We start from the raw sequence: 27356 nt of genomic DNA, 5'->3' as shown, positions 1-27356 counted from the left end.
AATGCCTGCTATGTCTCTGATTCATCATTCCCTCACATATTCATCCCTTATTCCTAGAATCTCATATTTTATTTAATCCATCAATTATTAAGAGATTTTCTTTATCTACTCTTTCCTATTACATAAATGCACTAAGTATTTACTATATTAGTCATCGTTTACAGCAGTAATTTTGGAGAATTTATTTCCTATATAAATATGGGACAAATTATAGACCAAAAAATGTTAAAAGTGAAAGTCACCATTATCCAACAATAACCACATACTCCCAGATCCCTGGAGCTTTAGGGTGCCTTAATCGTGATGAAATGGTCCCTACTGACGTAATGCTATTAGTGAAGTTAATGTATCTGGCTTGAAATTGGATAACGTGATTTTAAAGTTCATCTGCTCACTAAAGTGCAGATAGTGGTGATTCTTCTACCTTTAAGTTTCTCTTGCTCCACATAAGCCTTGATTTATGATAAGAACATCACTTAGAAGATTGTGCAGATCTGGGACTCTGTGGTTGGGGAGATGCCCTCCGCATGAAGTTTTGGGAAATGACCCTCTAAATATTCTTCATGGAAGATCCTGTAGTCATGAGGACCCAGGGATGGTCCAGGGCCTGCCCAGCTGACACTTGATGTTTAGCCTCCAAAATCAGTAGTCTGTTAAGTCCTTCCTTCAGTGGGAAATGGTTGGCCAAGGCTAAGAAGAAAAGTAAATAAATAAAATAGAATAAAATAAAAACACACACAAACACACATACAGAATCATGTTCTTAATTACAAAGGTCAATGCTTATTAAATCCAAATGACTTCTTCAAATAAGCCATTCGGAGATTATGTCATTAAACATGTAGTGAACCTAAAATTCCACTTTTGAAAAGACAAAAAAAAAAACCCTCTCTTTAGCAAAAGAAAAAAAACAATACAAAAATTCTCTTCCAAACTCTCTGTCCAGCGAATGAGAATTCTTTTCCAGAAATCTGTCCAGTGTGCTGCCAGCAGCGATGCAAGTTTCCACATCCTGTTCACGTAAGCAGGATAAGGCGAAGTAGCTCTTGTTGGTGAACTCCACCAGTATCAGGTGAGTATTTACCCCATTGTGGTCAAGTCAGAGAGCCCCTATGACTCCAGGAATGAGTTAGAATGGAAAATGGAATGGACTGGGAAATCATCAACTTTTCTCTCCCTTTGAAAACTTACTCTGGACTTACGATGCCTACCTCTCCACAGCCTGGAGAAAAAAGAGGACTTTGGGGAAGAATCCCTCACAGCGCCTTTCCTTTGAGCACACAGGGCGCTCATGACTCCCAGTCAGTTGCCTACAAGCGGGATTCAGCCCGTAGCAGAGATATGGCATGTTCAACCAGCTATTTGATGTTTCAAGGACGTGTTCTGGCAAAATCTACAGCTTTTGCACATAATTTAAGTACGATGACAGAAATTCATAGTGACTTTTGTGAGGATGGGGACAAGAGGGCTGTTGTTTTTCCTCAGACTTGTTTTCTGTGTTACCTATCAACATGTAGCACGTATCTGGAAAATGCTATGCTTTTGTATCCCTCCTTATTTAGAAAGGAGAGAGATTGAGAAAACTGACCATATGTTTGCTATATTGCAAACAGCAATTTCTGGTTGATATGTGTATCTCAAGAAAAATAAGGGAATCCTTACAAGCTATTGCTTTGTCCTTGTGGAAGGAAAAATCAAACTCCATACATAAACATCACAGCCTCCAATCTCTTAGCACTCTGAGAATCTGGATCAAAGAAATCAGTAAAGGAATTACTCTTCTTTTTTTCCTTCAGTTTATTTAGATAAATGAGATACGAGAAATGTTTATCCCAAAAATAAAATTCCTGAAATAAATGAACACACTTGCCAAACACAGGGAAAATAAAACATAAACCTTGCAAGTCTAGACAAAACATGTCAGTAGCTGAAACTCGTGATGGCATGTCCTCTGATTCTGGCTAGACATTTATTTGGCCCTGGATCCAGACATATTTATCTGGGCTCATGTCTAGTTAAATGAAGGTTAAATTAGATGTCTTCAGTGGAGCATTATAAGACAAGCAACTGAATCTTTCTGGAAAGAATATAAAATATGTCCAATGAGATTTATGGAGAGCTCATTAAGATGACCAAATGAATATACATTGAAAATGCAGTTGCAGAAAATAAGGTAACTAGTGTCCTGGAAAAGAACTCTTCAGGCAAAGCTCATTATTCAAACACAGGTTATAAATGACAGAATCCCTGAGCCACAAAGAACAACTAGAGAGTATGTAGAAGACAGTTTCATGTTACATATTAGAAGACAACAGGTACAAGGAAGAAAATGTTAAGACTTCTACTGTATTTTTATCTTCTTAATCCAAACTTTATTTTTGTCTATGTTTTACAAAGTATAAAACAGATTAATATGCATACATGTACATATTCTAGAAATGCATAAAAATTGAGTGTGCATGCTCAAAATTTTTGAGCTAATAGTGTTATATGACACAAAACAATCAGGTTGTGGCACCACAGGTTGAATCAAATCCCTACTCTGGACCAACCGTCACCTGATGACATCATTAAGTTCTGTCAGCAGCTTTCACATCCACGTTATGTCCAATGAGGCTTTCCTCACCATTTCTCTTCTTAGACATGGCCACTCCCACTCTTTGACTTTAAAATTCCCATTTGGCTTTTCTCCACAGTCTCAGGGAGACACTGCTGTCAGCCAGCCAGTTAACCCGTCTTAATGTGGAAAGAGCTGCAGATTGAGGTAAGGGGATCTGGACCAGATAGGTTGACTGGCCACACTCAGCTCAAGATCTTGGTTTCCTCATCAGAAAAATGGGGATCATCATATCTCCTATTAGGAACAAATTAATAAAGTATGTGAAAAATGGTTTTCAAAGTATAAAATATTAGGAAGATTGTTGTTGCTTTTGCCGTGGTTACTATTAAATCACAATGTAACTTCCTCCTCAGTACTTCTATAGACACCTCACTAACAATATTTAGAGGACAAGAAGATGCAAATTATCCAAAACTTCTCAGACTAATTCCACTTATTATTACCATGATAAATGTAGGTCCTTAAAAAAAATTATTCTGTGTGAAGTGGTAATGAACCATGTAAAAAGAAAGACAGCACTTTCTTTTATCCCAAGCTCATCCAATTAGTTACAAGTACATTGTAATATTTTTGGACAATATGGGGCTTTCTCCACTTTCTTCTCTCTTCCTTTGTTCATTTCTTCCTATTTCTCTGTCCTCTCTAACAGAAACTAGCTAAACTGTACAAAACAACAACAAAAAAGGGTATAAAAGTAAAATTCAATACTAGCAATTGCACTATTAGCTTTGGAGGAATTAAAAAATTTTAGAAGGATGGTATCATGTTCTATTGATGTCTTGACTACTTTGCCTCTAAACAGAGAAGTAGGGGATGATAGTAGTTTATTGCTTTCCAATTTGTTGATGAATACTTTTCTCTTAATGTGACCCAAGTGCAGGGCCTTTGAAAGAGTCTGGCTCTCTGGATCCTGTCCCAGTGAGGCTCTTGCTGGCTTATTGTTCAGCATAGTCTTCCAGCTTCCCCTTCACCTGGTGCTCCCTGGACTTCTCTGCAGTATTCCATTCACTGGCTCTGTCCTCCACCCCATCCTTTCCTGCCCTTCTTCCTCATTCTGACAACCAGGCCTTACTTTCACCTCTAATTTTATGCATCATCTCCCAAATTAAATTATTTGTCCAGGATTCTCTTACCTATGGGTTGCCCACAACTTAGTCTCCTTCACTTTCCTCCCCAGGAGCCCCAGGAGTCCCCATAGAGATTCCCAGCTCCCCCTGCAAGAGACTACAGAGTCCTACATTCCAGATTCCCATGTTAATTCTTTCCTTTTAATGAACACTAATTAATAAAGGTAATGTAATAGCTTGTCAGAAGGTTACCAAATATACAAAAACTGACTATGTAACTAGTTTAAAAATGAATAATATTCATATGACTAGTCAAAGCTTTCATATTTCTTGGTTCCTTTGAGGCATTCCCACAGAGAATCATTATTAAAAATCATTATTAAAAGCTAGACACCACAAGCACAAGCACATGCAATATAGATGTAGTCCCTAAAATTTTGGATGCAATGTCTTAAATTTTAAACATTGTAATGGTGATCATTTTTTAATGTACAGAAATATTGGATCACTATGTTGTGCACTAGGAATTAACACAGTGCTGTAGGACAATTGTACTTCAAAAACAAATAAACCTCATAGAAAAAGAGATCAGATTTTTTGGCTACCAGAGGCAGGTGGGAAGGGGGAAGAGGAATTGAATGAAGGTGGTTAAAAGGTAGAAACTTCCAGTTACAAGACAAATAAGTATTGGGGTTGCAATATACAAGATTTAATAATTAGCACTGCTGTATGTTATACATGAAAGTTGTTAAGAGAGTAAATACTAAGAGTTCTCATCACAAGGAAAAATATTTTTTCTTTTTCTTTTATTTTGTATCTCTATTAGATGATGGATGTTCACTAAATTTATTGTGAAAATCATTTCATGATATATATAAGTCAAATCATCATGTTGTATACCTTAAACTTATACAGTGTGGTATGTCAATGATACCTCAATAAAACTGGAAGAAAAAAATTTAAGGATTATAATTAATGTTGAAACTTGATAAATATAGAGCTTATAGAAGTAAAGTGCAATTACTGGTGGATTTAATCATAAGTTTTCATAAAACTACAAACATCTATTTTTCTCAAGGTAATATTAATCCCCTCAAAAATTGTAGTTTTTATTAAAATTTCTCCTGGTGATAAACCTCCGACAAGCATTTCCCTTCCTTCTTTGAACTTTAGCCTTATGGCCTTGGTAGGATTTCACTTAAGCTTTACAATTAAATTTTATGTAAATGTGTCCCAAAGTACTGACAACTCTCCATAACTTTGTTAACAGTAGACTGGGCAAAATCATTATTCCTCATTTCAAAAAGTAAGAGATTCTGTACATCATCTTTATGTCATAGATATTTAAGGTTTTTTTTTTCTTCCCAATATTCAGACTCCCTAGACTTCAAATTAGGTCTTATATTTGCCAAAGCTGAAACTGCTCAAAGTCAAGATTTGACTAATTATGTCACAATGCTCTATCTGATTTGACTAATTATGTCACAATGCTCTATCTGTTGGGACATTTGTAAACCCTGGAAAAAGTGAATAGACATTCACAAGTTATTATAGGTGACATCTAATAAAAAATGGAGAAAGAGCCAATTAATCCTACATGAGGCTCATAAAGAAGATATTTTTGTAAGTTAAGAGGATAATTTTGAGGCTCTTAACATGGGGGGAGGGATGGTTTAAGTTCTTCACTGATAAAGAAACTGCTGAAGCTTTAAAAGGATTCGGCAGAGATTATCCTCAAAGAAAGATGATAAGAAAAATAACAAAAAATTGAATTGGCCTTTGAATGCTAAATCATCGGCTGCCCCATTCTTCCATACATAAAATACATTTAGAACTAGTTCCTATATTATAAGCCTCATAAACCATAATATAAATAATATAAATATAATATTAAATCCAGATATTCCTAAGTTTATGAAAACTTTATGCAAATAATTCTTTTCCCCTCAACTCCGTGAATTCCATTGATAAGATCAACGTCAAGAAGTGCAACATAATCAAGGAAGCCAATAGCTATTTTCCACTCTAATCACTATCCCTTATGCCAAGGCTAACATCCACACAGTCAAAGTGAGATGAACCACTGTTCCAATTCTTTTTTTTTTAACATATTTATTGGAGTATAATTGCTTTACAATGGTATGTTAGTTTCTGCTTTATAACAAAGTGAATCAGTTATACATATACATATGTCCCCATGTCTCTTCCCTCTTGCATCTCCCTCCCACCCTCCCTATCCCACCCCTCAAGGTGGTCACAAAGCACCGAGCTGATCTCCCTGTGCTATGCGGCTGCTTCCCACTAGCTATCTATTTTATGTTTGGCAGTGTATATATGCCCATGTCACTCTCTAACTTTGGCCCAGCATACCTTTCCCCCTCCCCATATCCTCAAGTCCATTCTCTAGTAGGTCTGAATCTTTATTCCCGTCTTTCCCCTATGTTCTTCTGACCATTTTCCTTTCTTTCTTTCTTTTTTAATATTCCATATATACGTGTTAGCATACAGTGTTTGCTTTTCTCTTTCTGACTTACTGCACTCTGTATGAAAGTCTCTAGGTCCATCCACTTCACTACAAATAACTCAGTTTCGTTACTTTTTATGGCTGAGTAATATTCCATTGTATGTATGTGCCACATCTTCTTCATCCATTCATCTGTTGATGGACACTTCGGTTGCTTCCATGTCCTGGCTATTGTAAATAGAGCTGCAGTGAACATTGTGGTACATGACTCTTTTTGAATTATGGTTTTCTCAGGGTATATGCCCAGTAGTGGGATTGCTGGGTCGTATGGTAGCTCTACTTTTAGTTCTTTAAGTAACCTCCATACAGTTCTCCATAGTGGCTGTATCAATTTACATTCCCACTAACAGTGCAAGAGGGTGCCGTTTTCTCCACACCCTCTTCAGCATTTATTGTTTGTACATTTTTTTATGATGGCCATTCTGACTGGTGTGAAATGATATCTCATTGTAGTTTTGAGTTGCATTTTCTAATGATTAATGATGTTGAGCATTCTTTCATGTGTTTGTTGGCAGTCTGTATATCTTCTTTGGAGAAATGTCTATTTAGGTCTTAACCCAATCCATTATTGGATTAGGTTGTTTGGTTTTTTGTTATTGAACTGCTTGTAAATTTTGGAGACTAATCCTTTGTCAGTTGCTTCATTTGCAAATATTTTCTCCCATTCTGAGGGTTGTCTTTTCGTCTTGTTTATGGTTTCCTTTGCTGTGCAAAAGCTTTGAAGTTTCATTAAGTCCCATTTGTTTATTTTTCTTTTTATTTCCATTTCTCTAAGAAGTGGGTCAAAAAGGATATTGCTGTGATTTATGTCATAGAGTGTTCTGCCTATGTTTCCCTCTAAGAGTTTGATGGTGTCTGGCTTTACATTTAGGTCTTTAATCCATTTTGAGTTTATTTTTGTGTATGGTGTTAGGGAGGGTTCTAATTTCATTCTTCTACATGTGGCTGTCCAGTTTTCCCAGCACCACTTCTTGAAGTGGCTGTCATTTCTCCACTGTGTATTCTTGCTTCCTTTATCAAAGATAAGGTGACCATATGTGTGTGAGTTTATCTCTGGGCTTTCTATCCTGTTCCATTGATCTATATTTCTGTTATTGTGCCAGTACTATACTGTCTTGATTACTGTAGTTGTAGTATAATCTGAAGTCAAGGAGCCTGATTCCTCCAATTCCGCTTTTATTTCTCAAGAATGCTTTGGTTATTTAGGGTCTTTTGTGTTTCCATACAGATTGTGAAATATTTTGTTCTAGTTGTGTGAAAAATGCCAGTGGTAGTTTGATAGGGATTCACTGAATCTGTAGGTTGTTTTGGGTAGTAGAGTCATTTTCACAATGTTGATTCTTCTAATCCAAGAATATGGTATGTCTCTCCATCTATTTGTATCATTTTTAATTTATTTCATTAGTGTCATAATTTTCTGCATACAGGTCTTTTGTCTCCTTAGGTAGGTTTATTCCTAGATATTTTATTCTTTTTGTTGCAATGGTAAATGGGAGTGTTTTCTTAATTTCACTTTCAGATATTTCATCATTACTGTATAGGAATGTAAGAGATTTCTGTGCATTAATTTTGTATCCTGCTACTTTACCAAATTCATTGATTAGCTCTAGTAGCTTTCTGGTAGCATCTTTAGGATTCTCTATGTATATTATCATGTCATCTGCAAGTAGTGACAGCTTTACTTCTTCTTTTCCGATTTGAATTCCTTTTCTTTCTTTTTCTTCTCTGATTGCTGTAGCTAAAACTTCCAAAACTATGTTGAACAATAGTGGTGAGAGTGGGCAAACATGTCTTGTTCCTGATCCTAGTGGAAATGCTTTCAGTTTTTCACCATTGAGGACGTGTTGCTGTGGGTTTGTCGTGTATGGCCTTTATTATGTTGAGGAAAGTTCCCTCTATGCCTACTTTCTGGAGGGTTTTTATCAAATGGCTGTTGAATTTTGTCAAAAGCTTTCTCTGCATCTACTGAGATGATCATATGTTTTTTCTCCTTCAATTGGTTAATATGGTGTATTACATTGATTGATTTGTGTATATTAAAGAATCCTTGCATTCCTGTAATAAACCCCACTTGATCATGGTGTATGATGCTTTTAATGTGCTATTGCATTCTGTTTGCTAGTATTTTGTTGAGGATTTTTGCATCTATGTTCATCAGTGATGTTGGCCTGTAGTTTTCTTTCTTTGTGACATCTTTGTCTGGTTTTGGTTTCAGGGTGATGGTGGCCTCATAGAATGAGTTTAGGAATGTTCCTCCCTCTGCTATATTTTGGAAGAGTTTGAGAAGGATAGGTGTTAGCTCTTCTCTAAATGTTTGATGGAATTCGCCTGTGAAGCCATCTGGTCCTGGGCTTTTGTTTGTTGGTAGATTTTTAATCACAGTTTCAATTTCAGTGCTTGTGATTGGTCTGTTCATATTTTCTATTTCTTCCTGGTTCAGGTCTCAGAAGGTTGTGCATTTCTAAGAATTTGTCCATTTCTTCCATTTTATTGGCATACAATTGCTTGTAGTAATCTCTCATGATCCTTTGTACTTCTGCAGTGTCAGATGTTACTTCTCCTTTTTCATTTCTAATTCTCTTGATTTGAGTCTTTTCCCTTTTTTTTTCTTGGTAAGTCTGTCTAATGGTTTATCAATTTTATTTATCTTCTCAAAGAACCAGCTTTTAGTTTTATTGATCTTTGCTATCATTTCCTTCATTTCTTTTTCATTTACTTCTGATATGATCTTTATGATTTCCTTCCTTCTGCTAACTTTGGTATTTCTGTTCTTCTTTCTCTAATTGATTTAGTGTAAGGTTAGGTTGTTTATTTGAGATGTTTCTTGTTTCTTAAGGTAGGCTGTATAGCTATAAACTTCCCTCTTAGTACTGCTTTTGCTGCATCCCATAGGTTTTGGGTCATCGTGTTTTCATTGTCATTTGTTTCTAGGTATTTTTTGATTTCCTCTTTGATTTCATCAGTGATCTCTTGGGTATTAAATAGTGTGCTGTTTAACCTCCATATGTTTGTATTTCTTACGGATTTTTTCCTGTAATTCATACCTAATCTCATAGTGTTGTGGTCGGAAAAGATAGTTGATACAATTTCAATTTTCTTAAATTTACCAAGGCTTGATTTGTGACCCAAGATATGATCTATCCTGGAGAATGTTCCATGAGCACTTGAGAAGAATGTGTATTCTGGTTTTTTTGGATGAAATGTCCTATAAATATCAATTAAGTCCATCTTGTTTAATGTATCATTTAAAGCTTGTGTTTCCCAAAATTGAGCTATTTGTAATGAAGTGGATATACCTAGAGTCTGTCATACAGAGTGAAGTAAGTCTGAAAGAGAAAGACAAGTACCATATGCTGACACATATATATGGAATTTAAGGGGAAAAAAATGTCATGAAGAACCTAGGGGTAAGACAAGAATAAAGACACAGACCTACTAGAGAATGGACTTGAGGATATGGGGAGGGGGAAGGGTAAGTTGTGACAAAGCGAGAGAGAGGCATGGACATATATACACTTCCAAACTTAAGGTAGATAGCTAGTGGGAAGCAGCCGCATAGCACAGGGAGATCAGCTCAGTGCTTTGTGACCGCCTGGAGGGGTGGGATAGGGAGGATGGGAGGGAGGGAGACGCAAGAGGGAAGAGATATGGCAACATATGTATAACTGATTCACTTTGTTATAAAGCAGAAACTAACATACCATTTTAAAGCAATTATACTCCAATAAAGATGTAAAAAAAAAAATGCTTGTGTTTCCTTATTTCCATTTTGGATGATCTGTCCATTGGTGAAAGTGGGGTGTTAAAGTCTCCTACTATGATTGTGTTACTGTTGATTTCCCCTTTTATGGCTGTTAGTATTTGCCTTATGTATTGAGGTACTCCTATGTTGCATGCATAAATATTTACAATTGTTATATCTTCTTCTTGGATTGATCCCTTGATCATTATGTAGTGTCCTTCTTTGTCTCTTGTATTAGTCTTTGTTTTAAAGTCTATTTTGTCTGATATGAGAATTGCTACTCCAGCTTTCTTTGGGTTTCCATTTACATGGAATATCTTTTTCCATCCCCTCACTTTCAGTCTGTATGTGTCTCTAGGTCTGAAGTGGGTCTCTTGTAGACAGCATATACACGGGTTGTTTTTGTATCCATTCAGCCAGTCTATGTCTTTTGGTTGGAGCATTTAATCCATTTACTTTTAAGGTAATTATCAGTATGTATGTTCCTATTGCCATTTTCTTAGTTGTTTTGGGTTTATTATTGTAGGTCTTTTCCTTCTCTTGTGTTTCCTGCCTAGAGAAGTTTGTTTAGCATTTGTTGTAAAGCTGGTTTGGTGGTGCTGAATTCTCTTAGCTTTTGCTTGTTTGTAAATCTTCTAATTTCTCCATCAAATGTGAATGAGATCCTTGCTGGGTAGAGTAATTTTGGTTGTAGGTTTTTCTCTTTCATCACTTTAAATATATCCTGCCATGCCCTTCTGGCTTGCAGAGTTTCTGCTGAAAGATCAGCTGTTAACCTTATGGGGATTCTCTTGTGTGTTATTTGTTGTTTTTCCCTTGCTGCTTTTAATATGTTTTCTTTGTATTTAATTTTTGATAGTTTGATTATTATGTGTCTTGGTATGTTTCTCCCTGGATTTATTCTGTATGGGACTCTCTGTGCTTCCTGTACTTGATTAACTATTTCCTTTCCTATATTAGGGAGGTTTTCAACTATAATCTCTTCAAATATTTTCTCAGTCCCTTTCTTTTTCTCTTATTCTTCTGGGACCCTTATAATTTGAATGTTGGCACATTTAATGTGGTCCCAGAACTCTCTGACACTGTACTCAATTCTTTTCATTCTTTTTGCTTTATTCTGCTCTACAGTAGTTATTTCCACTTTTTTATCTTCCATGTCACTTATCTATTCTTCTGCCTCAGTCATTCTGCTATTGTTCCCTTGTAGAGAATTTTTAATTTCATTTATTGTGTTGTTCATCATTGTTTGTTTGCTCTTTAGTTCTTCTAGGTCCTTGTTAAACATTTCTTATATTATCTCCATTCTATTTCCAAGATTTTAGATCATCTTTACTATCATTATTCTGAATTCTTTATCAGGTAGACTGCCTATTTCCTCTTCATTTGTTAGGTCTGTTGGGTCTTTGCCTTGCTCCTTCATCTGCTGTGTGTTTCTCTGTCTTCTCATTTTTCTTAACTTACTGTGTTTGGCATCTCCATTTCACAGGCTGCAGGTTTGTAGTTTCCGTTATTTTTGGTGTCTGTCCCCAGTGGCTAAGTTTGGGTCAGTGGGTTGTGCAGGCTTCCTGGTGGAGGGGACTAGTGCCTGTGTTCTGGTGGATGAAGCTCGATATTGTCTTTCTGATAGGCTGGTCTACGTCTGGTGGTGTGTTTTGGGTTGTCTGGGGCTTATTATGATTTTAGGCAACCTCTGTGCTAATGGATGGGGTTGTGTTCCTGTCTTGCTAGTTGTTTGGCATAGGGTGTCCTGCACTGTAGCTTGGTGGTCTTTGAGTGGACCTTGGTCTTGGTATTGAGATAGAGAACTCTGCAAGATTTTCACCGTTTGATATTACATGGAACTGGGAGGTCTCTTGTGGACCAGTGTCCTGAACTTGCCTCTCCCACCTCAGTGGCACAGCCCTGATGCCTGGGTGGAGCACCAAGAGCCTGTCCTCCACATGGCTCAGAATAAAAGTGAGAAAAAAGAGAAAGAAAGAAAGAAGGTAAAATAAATTAAAATAAAGTAAAATAAAGTTATTAAAATAAAAAATAATTATTAAGGAAAAAAAGATTTTTTTAAAGAATTAAAAAAAATGGACAGATAGAACCCTAGGACAAATGGTAAAAGCAAAGCTATTATGACAAAATCACACAAGAAGCATACGAATACACACTCACAAAAAGAGAAAAAGGGAAAAAAAATATATATATATCGTTGCTCCCAAAGTCCACCTCCTAAATTTGGGATGATTCGTTGTCTATTCAGGTGTTCCACAGATGCAGGGTACAAGTTGATTGTGGAGATTTCATCCGCTGCTCCTGAGGCTGCTGGGAGAAATTTCCCTTTCTCCTGTTTGTTCACAGAGCTCCCGGGTTTCAGCTTTGGATTTAGCCCCGCCTCTGCGTGTAGGTCGCCTGAGGGTGTCTGTTCTTCTCTTAGACAGGACGGGGTTAAAGGAGCAGCTTATTTGGGGGCTCTGGATCACTCAGGCCGGGGGAGGGAGGGGTACGGATGCAGGGCGAGCCTGTGGCAGCAGAGGCCGGCGTGACGTTGCACCAGCCTGAGGCGCGCCGTGTGTTCTCCCGGGGAAGTTGTCCCTGGATCCTGGGACCCTGGCAGTGGCAGGCTGCACAGGCTCCCAGGAGTGGTGGTGTGGATAGTGACCTGTGCTCGCACACAGGCTTCTTGGTGGCGGCAGCAGCAGCCTTAGCGTTCTATGCCCGTCTCTGGGGTTCGCGCTGGTAGCCGCGGCTCGCGCCCGTCGCTGGAGCTCCTTTAAGCGGTGCTCTTAATCCCCTCTCCTCGCGCACCCAGAAACAAAAGAGGGAAGAAAAAGTCTCTTGCCTCTTCGACTGGTCCAGACTTTTCCCCGAACTCCCTCCGGGCTAGCTGTGGCTTACTAGCCCCCTCAGGCTCTGTTCATGCCGCCAACCCCAGTCCTCTGCCTGGGATCTGACCGAAGCCAGAGCCTCAGCTCGCAGTCCCGCCTGCCCCGGTGGGTGAGCAGACAAGCCTCTCGGGCTGGTGAGTGCTGGTTGGCACAGCTCCTCTGTGTGGGAATCTCTCTGCTTTGCCCTCCGCACCCCTGTTGCTGCACTTTCCTCCATGGCTCTGGAGCTTCCCCCCTCCGCCACCAGCAGTCTCCGCCCGTGAAGGGGCTTCCTAGTGTGTGGAAACCTTTCCTCCTTCACGGCTCCCTCCCACTGGTGCAGGTCCTGTCCCTGTTCTTTTGTCTCTGTTTTTTCTTTTTTACTTTTGCCCTACCCAGGTACGTGGGGAGCTTCTTGCCTTTTGGGAGGTCTAAGTCTTCTGCCAGCGTTCAGTAGGTGTTCTGTAGGAGTTGTTCCACATGTAGATGTATTTCTGATATATTTGTGGGGAGGAAGGTGATCTCCGCGTCTTACTCTTCCGCCATCTTGAAGCTTCTCTATGTTTTAATTCTTACAAACACTCACTATTGGTGATTGAGTTTAAAAGAAGATATACATACATTCAATTTAAGGTGAGTCAAAGAAGAGATGAAGAAAGTGACAAGCAGAAAATGAAATCCAATTTGAAAGATTTATAATCTTTAAATTATTTTCTATAAAATAACTTTTAAAGTAAAAATATCATTAAAGAAATATTAAGCACCACTTTTTTGTGAGCAGAAGTACTTAGGAACTAAAACACAGGAATAGGAACCAAATTACAAGAATTGTGGCCTGAGATACAGTGTAATGTTCATTATTGGCATTCTAGTCAGGATGGAAAGAGAATGAATCGGAGTTAAAGGACCAAATCTTCTGCTCTCCTCTCCTTTTTTTCCTACTTAATAACCTGAGTAGAGGAGAAATATAGTAAAGAAAAAAATGTGAGAAACTAGTGGAGATAAGGAAATAAAAAGAAACTGGGGTCATGGCTGGTGAGCATAATCCATCAGATCTTTTCCTTCCAAGGGAACATATCATAAATTTCTTCCTAACAGTACATCAATCATAGGTGAATCTAAGCAGATGGGCACCACTTTCTATTAATGTCCATGTGGGTTATTTTTAAAATATCTTTTTAGGGCTTCCCTGGTGGTGCAGTGGTTAAGAATCCGCCTGCCAATTCACAGAACACAGCTTCGAGCCCTGGTCCGGGAAGATCCCACATGCCGCGGAGTAGCTAAGCCCATGCACCACAACTACTGAGCCTGTGCTCTAGAGCCTGCGAGCCACAACTACTGAAGCCCATGTGCCTGGAGCCCGTACTCCGCAACAAGAGAAGCCACGGCAATGAGAAACCCACACACCACAATGAAGAGTAGCCCCCACTCGCCACAACTAGAGAAAGCCCGCGCACAGCAACGAAGATCCAACGCAGCCAAAAACAAATAAATAAATAAAATAATTTTATTAAAAATATATATATTTTTTTAATACCAGTGTTTATCCTTGTCAACTAGCTAATGTGGTTATGACTCACTTTATTATCAATTTACTTCACACCAAAAAAAGATTACTGCGATATAGTGGAGATAATTAGGCAAAATATGTGTTTCTCAACTAATTGGCAAGAATGTGTAATTGATTTATCATTAATATTAAAAATCTAACACCACACGTTTCTCACTATTCCATTTAAAAAGTAAGACAGGTACACTTGATAACTATATATTCTCTCTCTCTCTCTCTCTCTCTCTCTCTCTCTCTCTCTATATATATATATATATATTTATATATATAGTTAAGCAAAATTCAAACTTTCATTCCCAATATTTCCCTTATTAATAGTAATAATAACAGAAACAGCCAATACATATATAGCACTGACTACATATGTACTAACATATAAATCTATTCTAAGCACTTTACATCTATTAGCTCATTTGATCTTCACAACAACCCTGTTAGGCAGATACTGTCATTATTTCTGTTTTACAAATGAAGAAACTGAGATACAGAGAAATTAAGAAGCAAGCCCAGAGTTACACAGTTAGTAAATGGCACAGCTGGGAGTGAAGGGCAGCCAGTATCGCTCCAGACTGTGCTCTTAACATTTACACTACACTACTTTACAAAATACTCATATAAATATGCATTCACATGCACACAAATGCTCTAAAAGTCTTAATTTTTACTAGTCAACTTATTCTGTTTCCTGTTCTTTTGCATATGTTGTTCTGTCTACTTAGAATGTGCTCATCTCCCTTTCAGAAACTCCTACTCTTCCACCAAGTCACAGCACAAATGTCCCCTTCTCCAGGAAATCTGACCCAGCTTTCCTACACAGTGAGAGGCTCTCTTCCCTTGCTCCCTGGACTTTGAGCCATTTTTCCTATGTGTATCACAGCCTTCATATTTGAAGAGATACATAGTAATACGTGGACTGTCAGACAAGAGCACTAGATCCCTAAGAGCAGGGACACCGAGCATTTTTCATGTGGGTATTCCCCAAGCTGAGCTTGATTCCTGACATGAAGAAAGCCTAACCAGGAAGAGGGAAGGGGTGGAGACACACAAGCATGTGTCAAATGGTCTCCAGGAGAATTATGGATGAGACTCCAGCACGAGCCCTGCCACCATGCTGAAAGCCATTGTGATGGCATTGGTGACTAAGTAGATAAGCAAAGGTCTCCCTCACACAGTGGGGAGGAACTCCGTGCTCTCTTCCACCTCTTTTCCACCATGTGCTGTGTCTTGTTACCCTGGTTGCTCCTCAGGCATTGCCGGGAGCACTTGGAATGGGGAACTGCCACCTCTATCTTGCAAAACCCAGTAAAATAAATGCAGCCTTTAAACCACCCGAATATTCCAGAATGTACCTAATCAATTCAGCAACTAAAAATATGAGTTATCTAATAGTCTACCATACCATAAATTAAAATTTGTATTCTATGCTCAATGCAGTGATGGTTGAGATCCATTTACTCGTGTAGGTATAAATCAGAATCCCAATTTTTATAAGCAATTCAGTTTTAAGAAATGCGATGTCTATGCTTACCTCTTTGTGATATCATATTGGAGATGGGTAGAAAAATATGACAGAATCCCAGCCTTCAAGGAGCCTACAATATCTTAGAAAGATGACACATAGATTAAGTGCCAAAACAAAAGAAATTTATGGTAATCCTAAACAGTATTCAGAAAAGGAAAGAACAACAGTGGAATGGTCATAAAAGTTTCATGAAAAGGAATGTACTTCACACCAAAATCAAGAAAAATTAAACATTAACATTATAGCTAATTTTTTGCCTAGACATGGGTGAGACTAGAGTACAGATCTGCCAGGTGTCTAGTAAAGTATCAGCTATTTATATTAAACATGTCTCTCTTCTTCACCATAAGAGATCTCTGGATGTTCTGATGCTATTTATTTCACTCTTCCATCTGACTTCCAGAGAAAAGAAGTGATTCACACAATGTGTCACACCTGGAATTTCAGTTATAGACAACAGGACTTTTTAAAAAGACAGTGCAAATCTATCATCTTACAGTTTTGCAGGTCAAAATTCTGAAATGGATCTTAGGGACTAAAATCAAGGTGTCAGCAGAGCCGTGTTCCTCTTAGAGATGGACTAAAAGCAAGGTGTTAGCAAAGCTGTGTTCCTTTCAGAGGTTCTAGGGGAGAATCTGTTCCCTGCCTTTTCCTGCTTCTAGAAACCACCCACATTTCTTGGCTCATTGTGACCCCTTCCTCCATCCTCAAAACACATTAATCCAACCTATCTTTCTGTCTTCACATGTCCTCTAACTTTGACCCTTCTTCCTCCGTTACATATAAAGACACTTGTGATCACATTGGGCCCATCCAGATAATCCAAGATAATCTCCTCATCTCAAAACCCTTAATTTAATCATGTCTGCAAATTTCCTTTTGTAAACTAGTATAAAGACCTGTAAACTAATATAGCCACAGATTCTGAGTATTAAGATGTGGACATCTTTGCCGGGTGTGTGGGAGGGGGGTGGCGGCATTATTCTGTCTATCACACCTATGCTTCCAGACTTGATGGTCACCCTGCTTTTTAAATAAAATTGGTGCATTTAGAAATGACTAGACTTCTTGATAGGTATAGACAACAATATTATGACAGAGAAAACATGATGATACCCTTATCTGAGTCTATCGACATATGTTTCCTTGGTGTCATGGAATGAATGTTTGTGTCCCTCCAAAATTCATATATAGAAGCCCTAACCCCTTGTGTGGCTGTATTTGGAGATGAAATTTCTAAGGAAGTAATTATGGTTAAATGAGGTCATTATGGTGGGGCCCTGATCTGATAGGATTAGTGTCCTCATAAGAAAAAAACACCAGAGAGTTCATTCTCTCTTTCTCTGTATGCACACAAAGAAGAGGTCAAATGAGCACACAGTGAGATGGCAGCTGTCTGTGAGCCAAGAGAAGAGGCCTCAGAATGAAACCTACCTTGCTGGCATCTTGATCTTGGACTTCCTAGACTCTAGACCTGTGAGAAACAAATTTCTGTTGTTTAAGCCACCCAGTCTGTAGCAATTTTGTTATGGCAGCTCAAGATGACTAAGACACTTGGTAATATTAAAAGAAAATGTTAATATGTAGACATATGTGGCTGACAAGCATGGGGAAGAAGGCCAAGGGAATATAAATCCAATAAGTTATTAAAAGCAGTTGCACTTCTGCTCTGTGGTATGTGCTTTCAGTACTCTGGGGCTACAGACAGGCATTTCCTCAAGAGACAGAGCATGACATCATGGAGATATCAGTGCTCCATCCTGCCGCTGAGCCCCTCTTTTCAGTATGTGCGTATACTCTTCTCTTTTGGAGTGTTTTGCTTCTGAAACGCAGCACCTTGATCTTTTTCATCATCACCCTTGGGCTTCAGGGGTCATTCTGTCTTGATCCCAGAGAGCAGTGAGTATTTGCCACAGCATTCTTATCACCACCACCCCACGGGTCAGCAGAGAGGGGTGGGAGTGAAGACCCAGCTCACCTGTCTCAGGCTGGAACAACGCTGTGGGATGGGGCTCACCTCCATGGCCTTGGCCTCCTCCCCTATCCATCCTGGTTCCCTCACTCCCTTACCTGTGTCCATGGGAGTCTATCCTTAATAAATTACTTGTACATGAGCCCTCTTCTCAGGGCTGCCTTCTGAGGAACCTGATGTTAGAAACCCTCTGAATTAAACCTGACAAAAGGACCTCTTAATAGAATAATTGTTTATTATTTTTGCACATTAAAAAAGGCATTGTGATATCTAGTCCAAATGTGGCCCCAATGGACCAGGCCTCCTGGAGCCACACTTTATGTGGTCTCCTTGCACGTGGAATCTGGGTTGATCTAGCACTCACAGTAGCCAATAGAATGAGGCAAAAGTGATGTTGTGCCATTTCCAAGCCCAGCCTCGAAGAGGACTGGCGACTTCTTGTCTCCCTCTTGGAATACTGCCTTTAGGAAAGCTTAAACCGCCATGTAAAACATCTGACTGCCCTGCTGAAGAGACCACGTGGAGAAACCCCATGAAGAGAAAAGGGCCCTGAGATGTACAGAGAGAGGAGAGAGAAAAAGGCGGAGTGGTCCCAGTGATCTAGTTAATCCAGCTTTCCCACCAAGAGGTCAGCCATTTGAGGGGTCATCATGGCTATTCCATCCCAGGCAAGAACCAGATGACTGCAACATCATGTGAAGCAGAAGTGTCACCAAGCTGAGCCCTGTCAACCCACAGAATCATGAGTCATGATAAAATGGTTGTTATTTTAAGGCGTTAGGTTCAGGGAAGGTTTGTTATTCAGCAATAGATAACCAAAACAGAAATATATGTTCTTTGTAAACAAAACCAAAACAGAAATACAGATATACTCAAACTATAAAGAGGAAAACCAAAATGGTACATAATCCGTAAACCGGAAGATAAGCTCTGTTAACATTATACTGCATTGCACTGTATTTCCTCAAAGACTATTTCCTATGCATACATTTTCCCACATGATTTGTGTTAATACCGTATACACAATTTGTATTCTGTTTTTTTTGTTTAACTTGGCAGTATATCGGAAATATTTTCCAATACCCTTATAATGTTTAAGCATGAATAATTTAGGGACTACCGTATGAATGTTCAATAATTTATTCAAACATTCTCTTAGCGTTCTTTTCAATTGTCCACTTTTGTAGTATAGCCCAGATGAGCCTCTTGACACTGAAATCTTTGCTGCATCTGAGATTATTTCCTTAGATTCTTAAAAGTGGAATTAGTAGATCAAAATACATAAATTTTTAAAAGTTCTAGATGTATCTTTTCAAACTACTTTCCAAGAAATCTACAACAATTCATCCTCTACCAGTAGTGAATAACAGGGCTAATCTCTTAGTACTATTAGCAGCAATGAGTAGAATTAAGTTGAGTGTTGTTGTTTTTTTTTTTTTATCTTTATCAGTTTGAAAGACAAAGAAAAGATATTGTTGTCTTCATTTGCATTTCTTTGGTCATTAGTGAAGCTGGACATTTTTTTCAAGCTTTTAATAATCAGTGGTTTACATTGTTTGTGAATTCTTCCCATCCTTTCCTATCTCCCTATGTAAGTCTCAGTTCTCAATTGTCAATTTGTATCAGTTTTTTAAAAAAACATATACATATACTATAAGATATTAAATCTTGGGGCTTCCCTGGTGGCGCAGTGGTTGAGTCCGCCTGCCAATGTGGGGGACGTGGGTTCCTGCCCCAGTCCGGGAGGATCCCATATGCCGCGGAGCGGCTGGGTCCGTGAGCCATGGCCGCTGAGACTGCGCGTCCGGAGCCTGTGCTCTGCAACGGGAGAGGCCACAGCAATGAGAGGCCCGCGTACCGAAAACAAAAGAAAAAGATATTAAATCTGTCAGAGTATAGACAATATTATTTTTCAATTTGTTATTTAGCTTTCAATTTTGCTTAAGATGTTATACATATAGATGTTACACTTTAAGTAGGTAAAATCAAACTATCCATACTTTTCTTTATGCGGGAAAAATAAAGCCCTTTTATAGTTAAACATAAAATAAATTTGCTCAACAGGAAGTGAATTTCCTATTTTGTCCGGCTTCCCACAGAGAAGTATTGGTAACTTTCCTTCCTTAAACAAAACAAAAAAGTTAACACTTCCGTAAACACTGGGAGTTCCAAGTTTAAACAATGGATAAATATTTTACACAAACTGTGAAGTTAAACATTTCACTGAGGAAACACTACATCTCAAAAAGGGTGTGGATCATCTAGAATCAAGGCAAAAAATCTCTCATCAAACACCCAAGCAGCATGCTGAGCCTCTGAGTACACATTAATCTACTCAGCTGGCTCAGGCTCTGCATGATGATTGGAGAAACAACAGCAAACTCACTCATCTACTTGATGGTCAATGTCATTTGCTAACCACAGACAACTCAGTAATCGAGGCTCTTGCTACCTTGAGACCAGGGGCTCTCAGCCAGGGGTGATTTTGCCCCCTTGGGGACATTTAACAATGTCTGGAGACGGGGCTTCCCTGGTGGCACAGTGGTGAAGAATCCGCCTGTCAACGCAGTTCGAGCCCTGGTCCAGGATGATCCCAGCAAATAAGCCTGTGCGCCACAACTACTGACCCTGCGCTCTAGAGCCCACAACTACTGAAGCCCGCGTGCCTAGAGCCCATGCTCGGCAACAAGAGAAGCCACTGCAATGAGAAACCCATGCACCACAACGAAGAGTAGCCACCGCTCGCTGCAACCAGAGAAAAGTCCACGCTCAGCAACAAACACCCAACGCAGACAAAAAAATAAAATTAAAATAAAAATAGTTAAAAAAACAGTGTCTGGAGACAATTTTGATTGTCACAGCTGGGGGAAGGTGTGTATCTAGTGTAGCTACTAGAAATCAGTTTCTACCAGTATCTGCTAGTAGTGTACCTACTGGTACCTAGCTGGTAGAGGCCAGGGATGCTGCTAAACATCCTACAATGCACAGGACAGTCCCACCCCATCACCTTTTCCCACCCCACACCCAATAAAGAATCATCTCGCCCTAAACAGCAATAGCGCTAAGGTTGAGAAACTCTATTCCAGACCAAGTCAATAGAAAGAAAGTGAGCGCTTACATCTCCTCTGTAATTATATTTGCCTTTCAGAATCGTCCTGTAAATTCTCATATGGCTTTCACCATCAAAAGGCAGGAATCTACAAAGTAAAACATAAGTGATTAGGCCTTAAAAGCCCACATGTCAACTGCACTGGTGTAAGGTTTCCTTAGCAGAATCTCAGAGGCTATTTACTCTGGGGTCCCACAGAGCATCCTCACTGTACAGTCACCACTTTTGTTCCCAGAGTTGCCAACCCAAAATCTGTGATAAAAAATTTTGACTCTGCACCTGGGTGATAACATAAGAGATTTTCGGGCTTTAGGTCCCTGTGAGTTATTTTCAATGCGTTGCAAATACCTCATGCCATCACCAACCATGTGGAGGATTCTGACAGCATCCTGCTCTGTAAAGTATCCCTGAGAGATGAGTCCATCAAAGAATTCCCCTCCTGTAGCCAACTCCATCACCATGTAAACTTGATCTTGGGTCTCAAAGATCTCCAGGAGCTGGACGATGTAATGATAGCTAACCCACCACAGGATAGAGAACTCAGATTCACACGCCTCTCTGCCTTCTCTCATTCTGGTTTCCATCACTTTTATTGCAAAAGGTTTCTTGGTGGTCTTCTGCTCCATTCTGACAAACTTGCTGAAACTGCCTGTCCTGATAAGAGCCTTGATATCATATCTGTTGGAAGAAAAACCAAATAAATCTGTTACCCTCTGAAGTGATTTTCAAAATTATTTAATTAGATGCTTTATATCATCCTTTCGAGCTTTATATTCCCCCCATCCAATTTCCTTGCATAACTGTGTTCATTATTTTTGAAAGTTACCCCAAATCCTCTTTTGAAATGGAGGCAAGTGATATAAAAGTAATTAGTTGGTAGAAAGACAAATAATCTTAATAACAATAGCTACCATTTATTACACATTTATTATGTGCCAGGAATTTTATTTTTTTAAAATCCTACCCTATAAAATTCCTGCTGGGTGATATTAAAAAGTTAAGTGATTTCCCAAGGCCACACAGATTGTATTGATAGTTGGAATAGATGGGATTTAAATCCAATTCCTTCAAATGCATTTCTCCAAAATTTTCTTGAAGAATTTTGGGACCTCCATCTACCATTTTCTTTCCTCCCTCCAACTCTTGTTTTTATCATTCTGCAACAGCAACCACCAAACCAGGTGAAGAGAAAAAAAAGAAGCTTAGTCCTATTTATAACTTCTCCAAAGATGGAGGAAACCATATCAGGAGACAGGGTACAAAGAGTAGGCTTCCTCATGTTGCTAGACTGTGAGCTCTCAGTCCCAGGCATAACTCATATCTCACCCAAGGTATCGCCCCAAATCGCTCCTCAGTAGATGTACCATTGCGAAAGTCAGCATGGTTGCGCTATTATAAGTGCAGCTTTCAGAAGACGGGTAGCGGTGGTGTCAGGACCCCCTTGCAGCCAGCAGCTCTCATAGTTCCCCCTACCTGACGCCACTGCACTTGCAATTTTACACAGCCAACAAAATTTTAACCTGGGATGTATGTCAGTAATGTGTAAAGTAATCATCTCTCAGAAACGCCAGGAAGTCAGCTAGGATTTCAAAGGCTAGGGATCTTAAACTTTAGTTACCTGTGTTAATGTCTATGTAAATTTAAGAATCCTATCAAAATTTAACTTTCTATCTTTATTTAAGAAATGTTGAGAAAGTGCTTGACTTAGAATCACGATTTTAAGCTGGAAAGAATATTAGAGAATGATTTAATCCGACCCCTCATTTTACAAATGAAGACATTTGAAGATCAGGTTAGCTGATTGGTTGTTTAATTTGTGGAGTGAGGATTAGAACCCAGGTCTCCTTACTTGCATCATAATTTGGTGCTTTTCCCACTTTACTAAAACTTCTCCCAGGTAAGAATGCCAACGAATGGCATGCAGTCAAGGAGGACACAGGGAGAAGGTAATTCTTTAAGTCACATACTGAATACCAAAGATTCAAATGCAAATATCAATCTGTACTTTAAACAGCCTTACTTCTTTTTGCTGAGTTTATTCTTCCTGTAGTTTTTTTCATTTGTCTACTTACTTATTCCTTATATTCCTGTGTTTACTGAATAAAAATGGCATTTGGCTGTACCAGCTTACAGAAAATAGCTTTGTTCTATACGGTGCATTTAATTTTCTGGCCAATTACCTTATCAAAACAGATAACAATTTAGTAATCTTAAATGGATTCTGTCCCCTCTTCTCTTTCCAACTCTGCTTTTTTTATTCACATGCACTCCCAGTGTGATTTTGAAGATAATCACAGGCATTTCAAATTCTGTTGCTTTGCAGACCAACACATTACCTCTAATGTGGATGAGAGCACTTTGCAAATATTAATTTATGACTATGCCCTCAAAGCTGCAGGAAAATTCATTTGCTCATGGGATTAATCATCAGCTATCAGACGAATTACCATTTCTGAGGAACTACACTCTCACTCAAATAAAAGGAGTGTTATTCAACACTGTTACAAGCCTTCATAAACCAAATGTTTAAAAAAATGTCAGTAATTTGGTATTGGAAGAAACAGTAAGCTTTAAGCCAAAATTTATAGTGCAAATAAATGCTTTCAGACAACAAACGTCCCACAACAAAAGCCTGAAGCTGTGGCCTGGCTTGTGAACCCTTGATGGCCATGGATGGTGACTATTTTTATGAGCACGGTGACAATTTTTATGACAATGGTGACTATTTTTATGACTTGGGTGACTATATCTTGTGTAGCGCCTGGCACAGAGGGGACAGCAATAAATGTTGAATGAGAGAATCATTCACTGAATGAATATCATTTCCAAATTATCGCCTTATTTTGAAAACATTAAGAATGGAATCAGGCATGGGAGGATGCATCTACAAGGCCAACCCACCTCCTCCATTTCCACCCTCCACTCCCACCCTCTCACAAAGCAGTCTCAAAGTCAGGTTTGTAGGTCATGCAATTTTACAACATCCCAGAGATTATAAGAAACAAAATTATTACTTTGACCTCAGCTGCCACAAACTGAACATGACAAAAATAAAATGAAACATGGAAACAATAATAATATTGCAACCGGTTTGACAGAAGCAATTGTAATGAACTCCCAAGAAGAAAGTGAATATAGTCAGACTTAAATTCTATCATCTATCATTTGGGCTCACAATGGAGAGGAAAGACAACTGTGTTCTAGACCCATTTCTGTCACCAACTTGGATAAGTCACTTAATCTTTTGGGGCTCAATTCCTCATTGGTTAAGGAAGAGCCTTTAGTTAGTCTCTAAAGCTTTCCAATATTGAGATCCTCTACTTCTATGACTTTGTCATAATCTAAGGGCCTGGGACTAACCCGGAGGTTGAAGTTATGAGGGTGGATAAAGACTAGACCAGACTCCCTGGCCACAGATGACCAGAGATGCCACCCAATCAGTTCAGTCTTGACAAGACCCCATATCCCCTCTGATTCAAGTTCAGTTGCATCAGCCAACTTTGTTCTTCTCTAAGCTTAGCAGATACTAGACTAATCCTCGAGTCATCCTTGTACCAGAATTTCCCAAGGATGCCAGGAAATGGCTCTGCATAGACTCTGGTCAGAACACGGTGATGAGGTGAGCGTATAATCCTAGGACTAGAAGTGTCCCTGAGAATCCAGTCAAGCCACGCACCACTGTGTCCAACCAAACGCTGCAGAGTGGAGGGGATTCCATTGTGTCCTTCCTCCACCTGGCCAACGTGGGGCACCCTGAGGAAATTCTTTCTCAGGCCAACAAACCGGCCAGACTTTCTTGTTCATTTCCTACATGGTCATCTTATGAAGACAATAACAGTATCTACATGAGGACCTGCACCATGCAGCATCATTTACATATATTACTTAATCATCCTCACAGCATTCTTACGAGGCAGCTATTATTATTATTCCCATTTTACAGAGGTGGAAATTAAGGAAGGAAAAAGGCTAAGGAACATTCCCAATGACACACAATAGAAAAGACAGGAGTGGATCTCAAGTCTGGTTGATTCAAAGCCCTGTTTCTATTCCACTAATTATGATCTCCTTTTCTAGAACGTAACAGAAGATCCTTCACACACCCCAGCTCCAGTGTATGTATTGCAAGTCCCCCCAGGGCTCTGAGGTCAGGGATTCTCTCCCTCTCCTCTCTGCGGCTCCTTCTACTTCTTCAGTCTTTATTTATTTATTTATTTATTTTGGCTGCATTTTTATCTTTGGCTGCATTGGGTCTTCATTGCTGTGTGCGGGCTTTCTCTAGTTTCAGCAAGTGGGGGCTACTCTTTGTTGTGGTGCGCGGGCTTCTCATTGCGGTGGCTTCTCTTGTTGCAGAGCATGGGCTCTGGGTGCGCGGGCTTCAGTAGCTGTGGCTCGCGAGCTCTAGAACGCAGGCTCAGTAGTTGTGGTGAACGGGCTTAGTTGCTCCGTGGCATGTGGGATCTTCCCGGACGAGGGCTCGAACCGGTGTCCCCTGCATTGGCAGGCGGATTCTTAACCACTGCGTCACCAGGGAAGTCCCTACTTCTTCAGTCTTGAACTTTCCCTATCTTCTGCCCTTCCCCCCTCTTTCAAAGAGAAATTGCACTGGACACTTGCTAAAAACATCAAGGAAGACTTTATTCCAGACTATTGCAAGAGAGGTCAAAATTACTGTGATGGGAGAGACTGAACTCAACTGTTGAAACACAAGGCAAGAGAGTTGTAAGGCTGGAATGAGCTTGTAGGAAATTACTCAAGGGCATTAGGGGAGGAAGGGGTGTCATGGAAGTGAGATTCCTACCCTCCCACAGACACTGGTAGATACAGCCTCGATCTTTCTTTGATTACATTTCAAAAGGTTGGCGCCCAGGTCCTTGAGAAAGACATTCCTGGGTTGTAAAAGATTTACATCTCAAAGGGCAGAGACGATTTAGGGAGGTCTGAGGCCTTTGATCAGAAAGAAGCGTTAAGGTCGGGTCAAGTCGAGGGGAACTCTAAGGGCGCCTCGGTCAGCGGTTCACCTTGCTCAGCCCAGCCCCTCCGCCTGCGGTTCACGTCCCGCTTTACCTGGAGAGGACTCGGGGGTCGAACTTGGCGCGGAGGCGGGCCACCTGCATCCTTTGAGACTCCGGGAAGGCCTTGGCCTTGACTCTCCCGCTCGACCCGGGCCGGCGCGGGCGGCTGGCGCCACAACCCATGGCCACGGCGGGGAGCGGGGCCCGAGGCTCCCGGTGCGCGCGCCCATTTATCCCCGGCTAGCAGAGCGGGCAGAACTGAGCCCCCCGCCCAAGGGCCCTTGTTAGGAAGAAGGCCCGGCCTACAGTCCGGCCGCCTTGATCCGCACTGACCACTGATCCATAGTAGAGCTTGACGTGGTAAAAACAAAGTGGGCGAGAAGTCAGGAGCCTGGGCTTAATTCTCAAGGGCTCAGTTTTCTCATCTGTGAAATGAGGACGTGAACATATAAAGTTAAATAGTTTATAAAGGAGATCTTCCTTCTAAAGGACTTTTATGTCTCCAAGGCAGAGCACACTCATATCCAGATGATATGAACATTAAATATAATATTTTTAAGCTCTAAGAGCTTATAATATTTAAAGTATAAAATATCACTGTCCTCTACCGCATTAATTGAGCACACTAGTCTGTGTCTGGCACTCCGCTAACTCCTACATCTGTAAGAAACATGAGCCTCACCCTCTGAGTGATGCATCTGAGACAGAAAAACTCTGTCTAGAACCCATCCCAATACACTTTGCAAATACAAGGGTAAAATCTGTGGGGGGGGGAAATAGTATTAATTATGTATAATATTAATTATTAATTGAAATTATTATATGATATATCATCTATTTTATCTACTTCATCCTTGTGTTCATAATTATTTATACATGAGTATATGTTATATATATCGTTTTAGTAAATGATATTTTATGTATTGGTCAGATATCAATATATTGATTATGTATAATTTACATTGATAAATTTTATATAATTGATGTGTGGGGAGTGAAATTCAGTCAAAACCAGCCAGGCATGCCAAGATCAGGTACCCCTCAGAGGTTGAGGAGCCAGAAGTGAGGGCCAAGTCTCCCAGTCTAGTGCTCTTTCAATGGTCGTATCCTTTCTAATTTTGTTTAATGTTTAGTTTGGCTTAACAGAGACCATCTGTGGTGAGTCAATTAGTCATGGATTTGCCCAGAAGAAGTGTATTTTGAAGGAAAATGTAAAACACGACTTGGATTTAGCTTAGAGAAAATGAGCCCATCCTGCAAAGGGAGCTTAAGTGCCAAATAGTAGACTTTTCATGAAAAAGAACCCTCAAGATTCGCCAGGTACTGGGAAACAAAGAGAGAAAGTTGGTTGTAAGCAGGTGAA

The 27356-nt window shown here is 39.7% G+C and overlaps 1 protein-coding gene across 1 annotated transcript; it reads right to left on the bottom strand.

Moving 5' to 3' along the window:
- Positions 1–302: 302 nt before the first annotated feature.
- On the bottom strand, positions 303–26095 carry PSKH2 (protein serine kinase H2; the record flags this gene model as incomplete). The annotated part of the gene is given in 9 exon segments (XM_079902242.1): positions 303–550; positions 554–669; positions 672–690; positions 20988–21095; positions 21098–21157; positions 21161–21219; positions 21222–21318; positions 21320–21656; positions 26046–26095. Coding segments are annotated over 9 exon segments (924 nt in total). The 3' UTR covers positions 303–472.
- Positions 26096–27356: the final 1261 nt, after the last annotated feature.

Source organism: Stenella coeruleoalba (genome assembly GCF_951394435.1).
Source record: "Stenella coeruleoalba genome assembly, chromosome: 17".
Classification (NCBI taxonomy): domain Eukaryota; kingdom Metazoa; phylum Chordata; class Mammalia; order Artiodactyla; family Delphinidae; genus Stenella; species Stenella coeruleoalba.
Note: the sequence above shows the minus strand (reverse complement) of the source record. Positions and strands in the feature narration are given on the sequence as shown.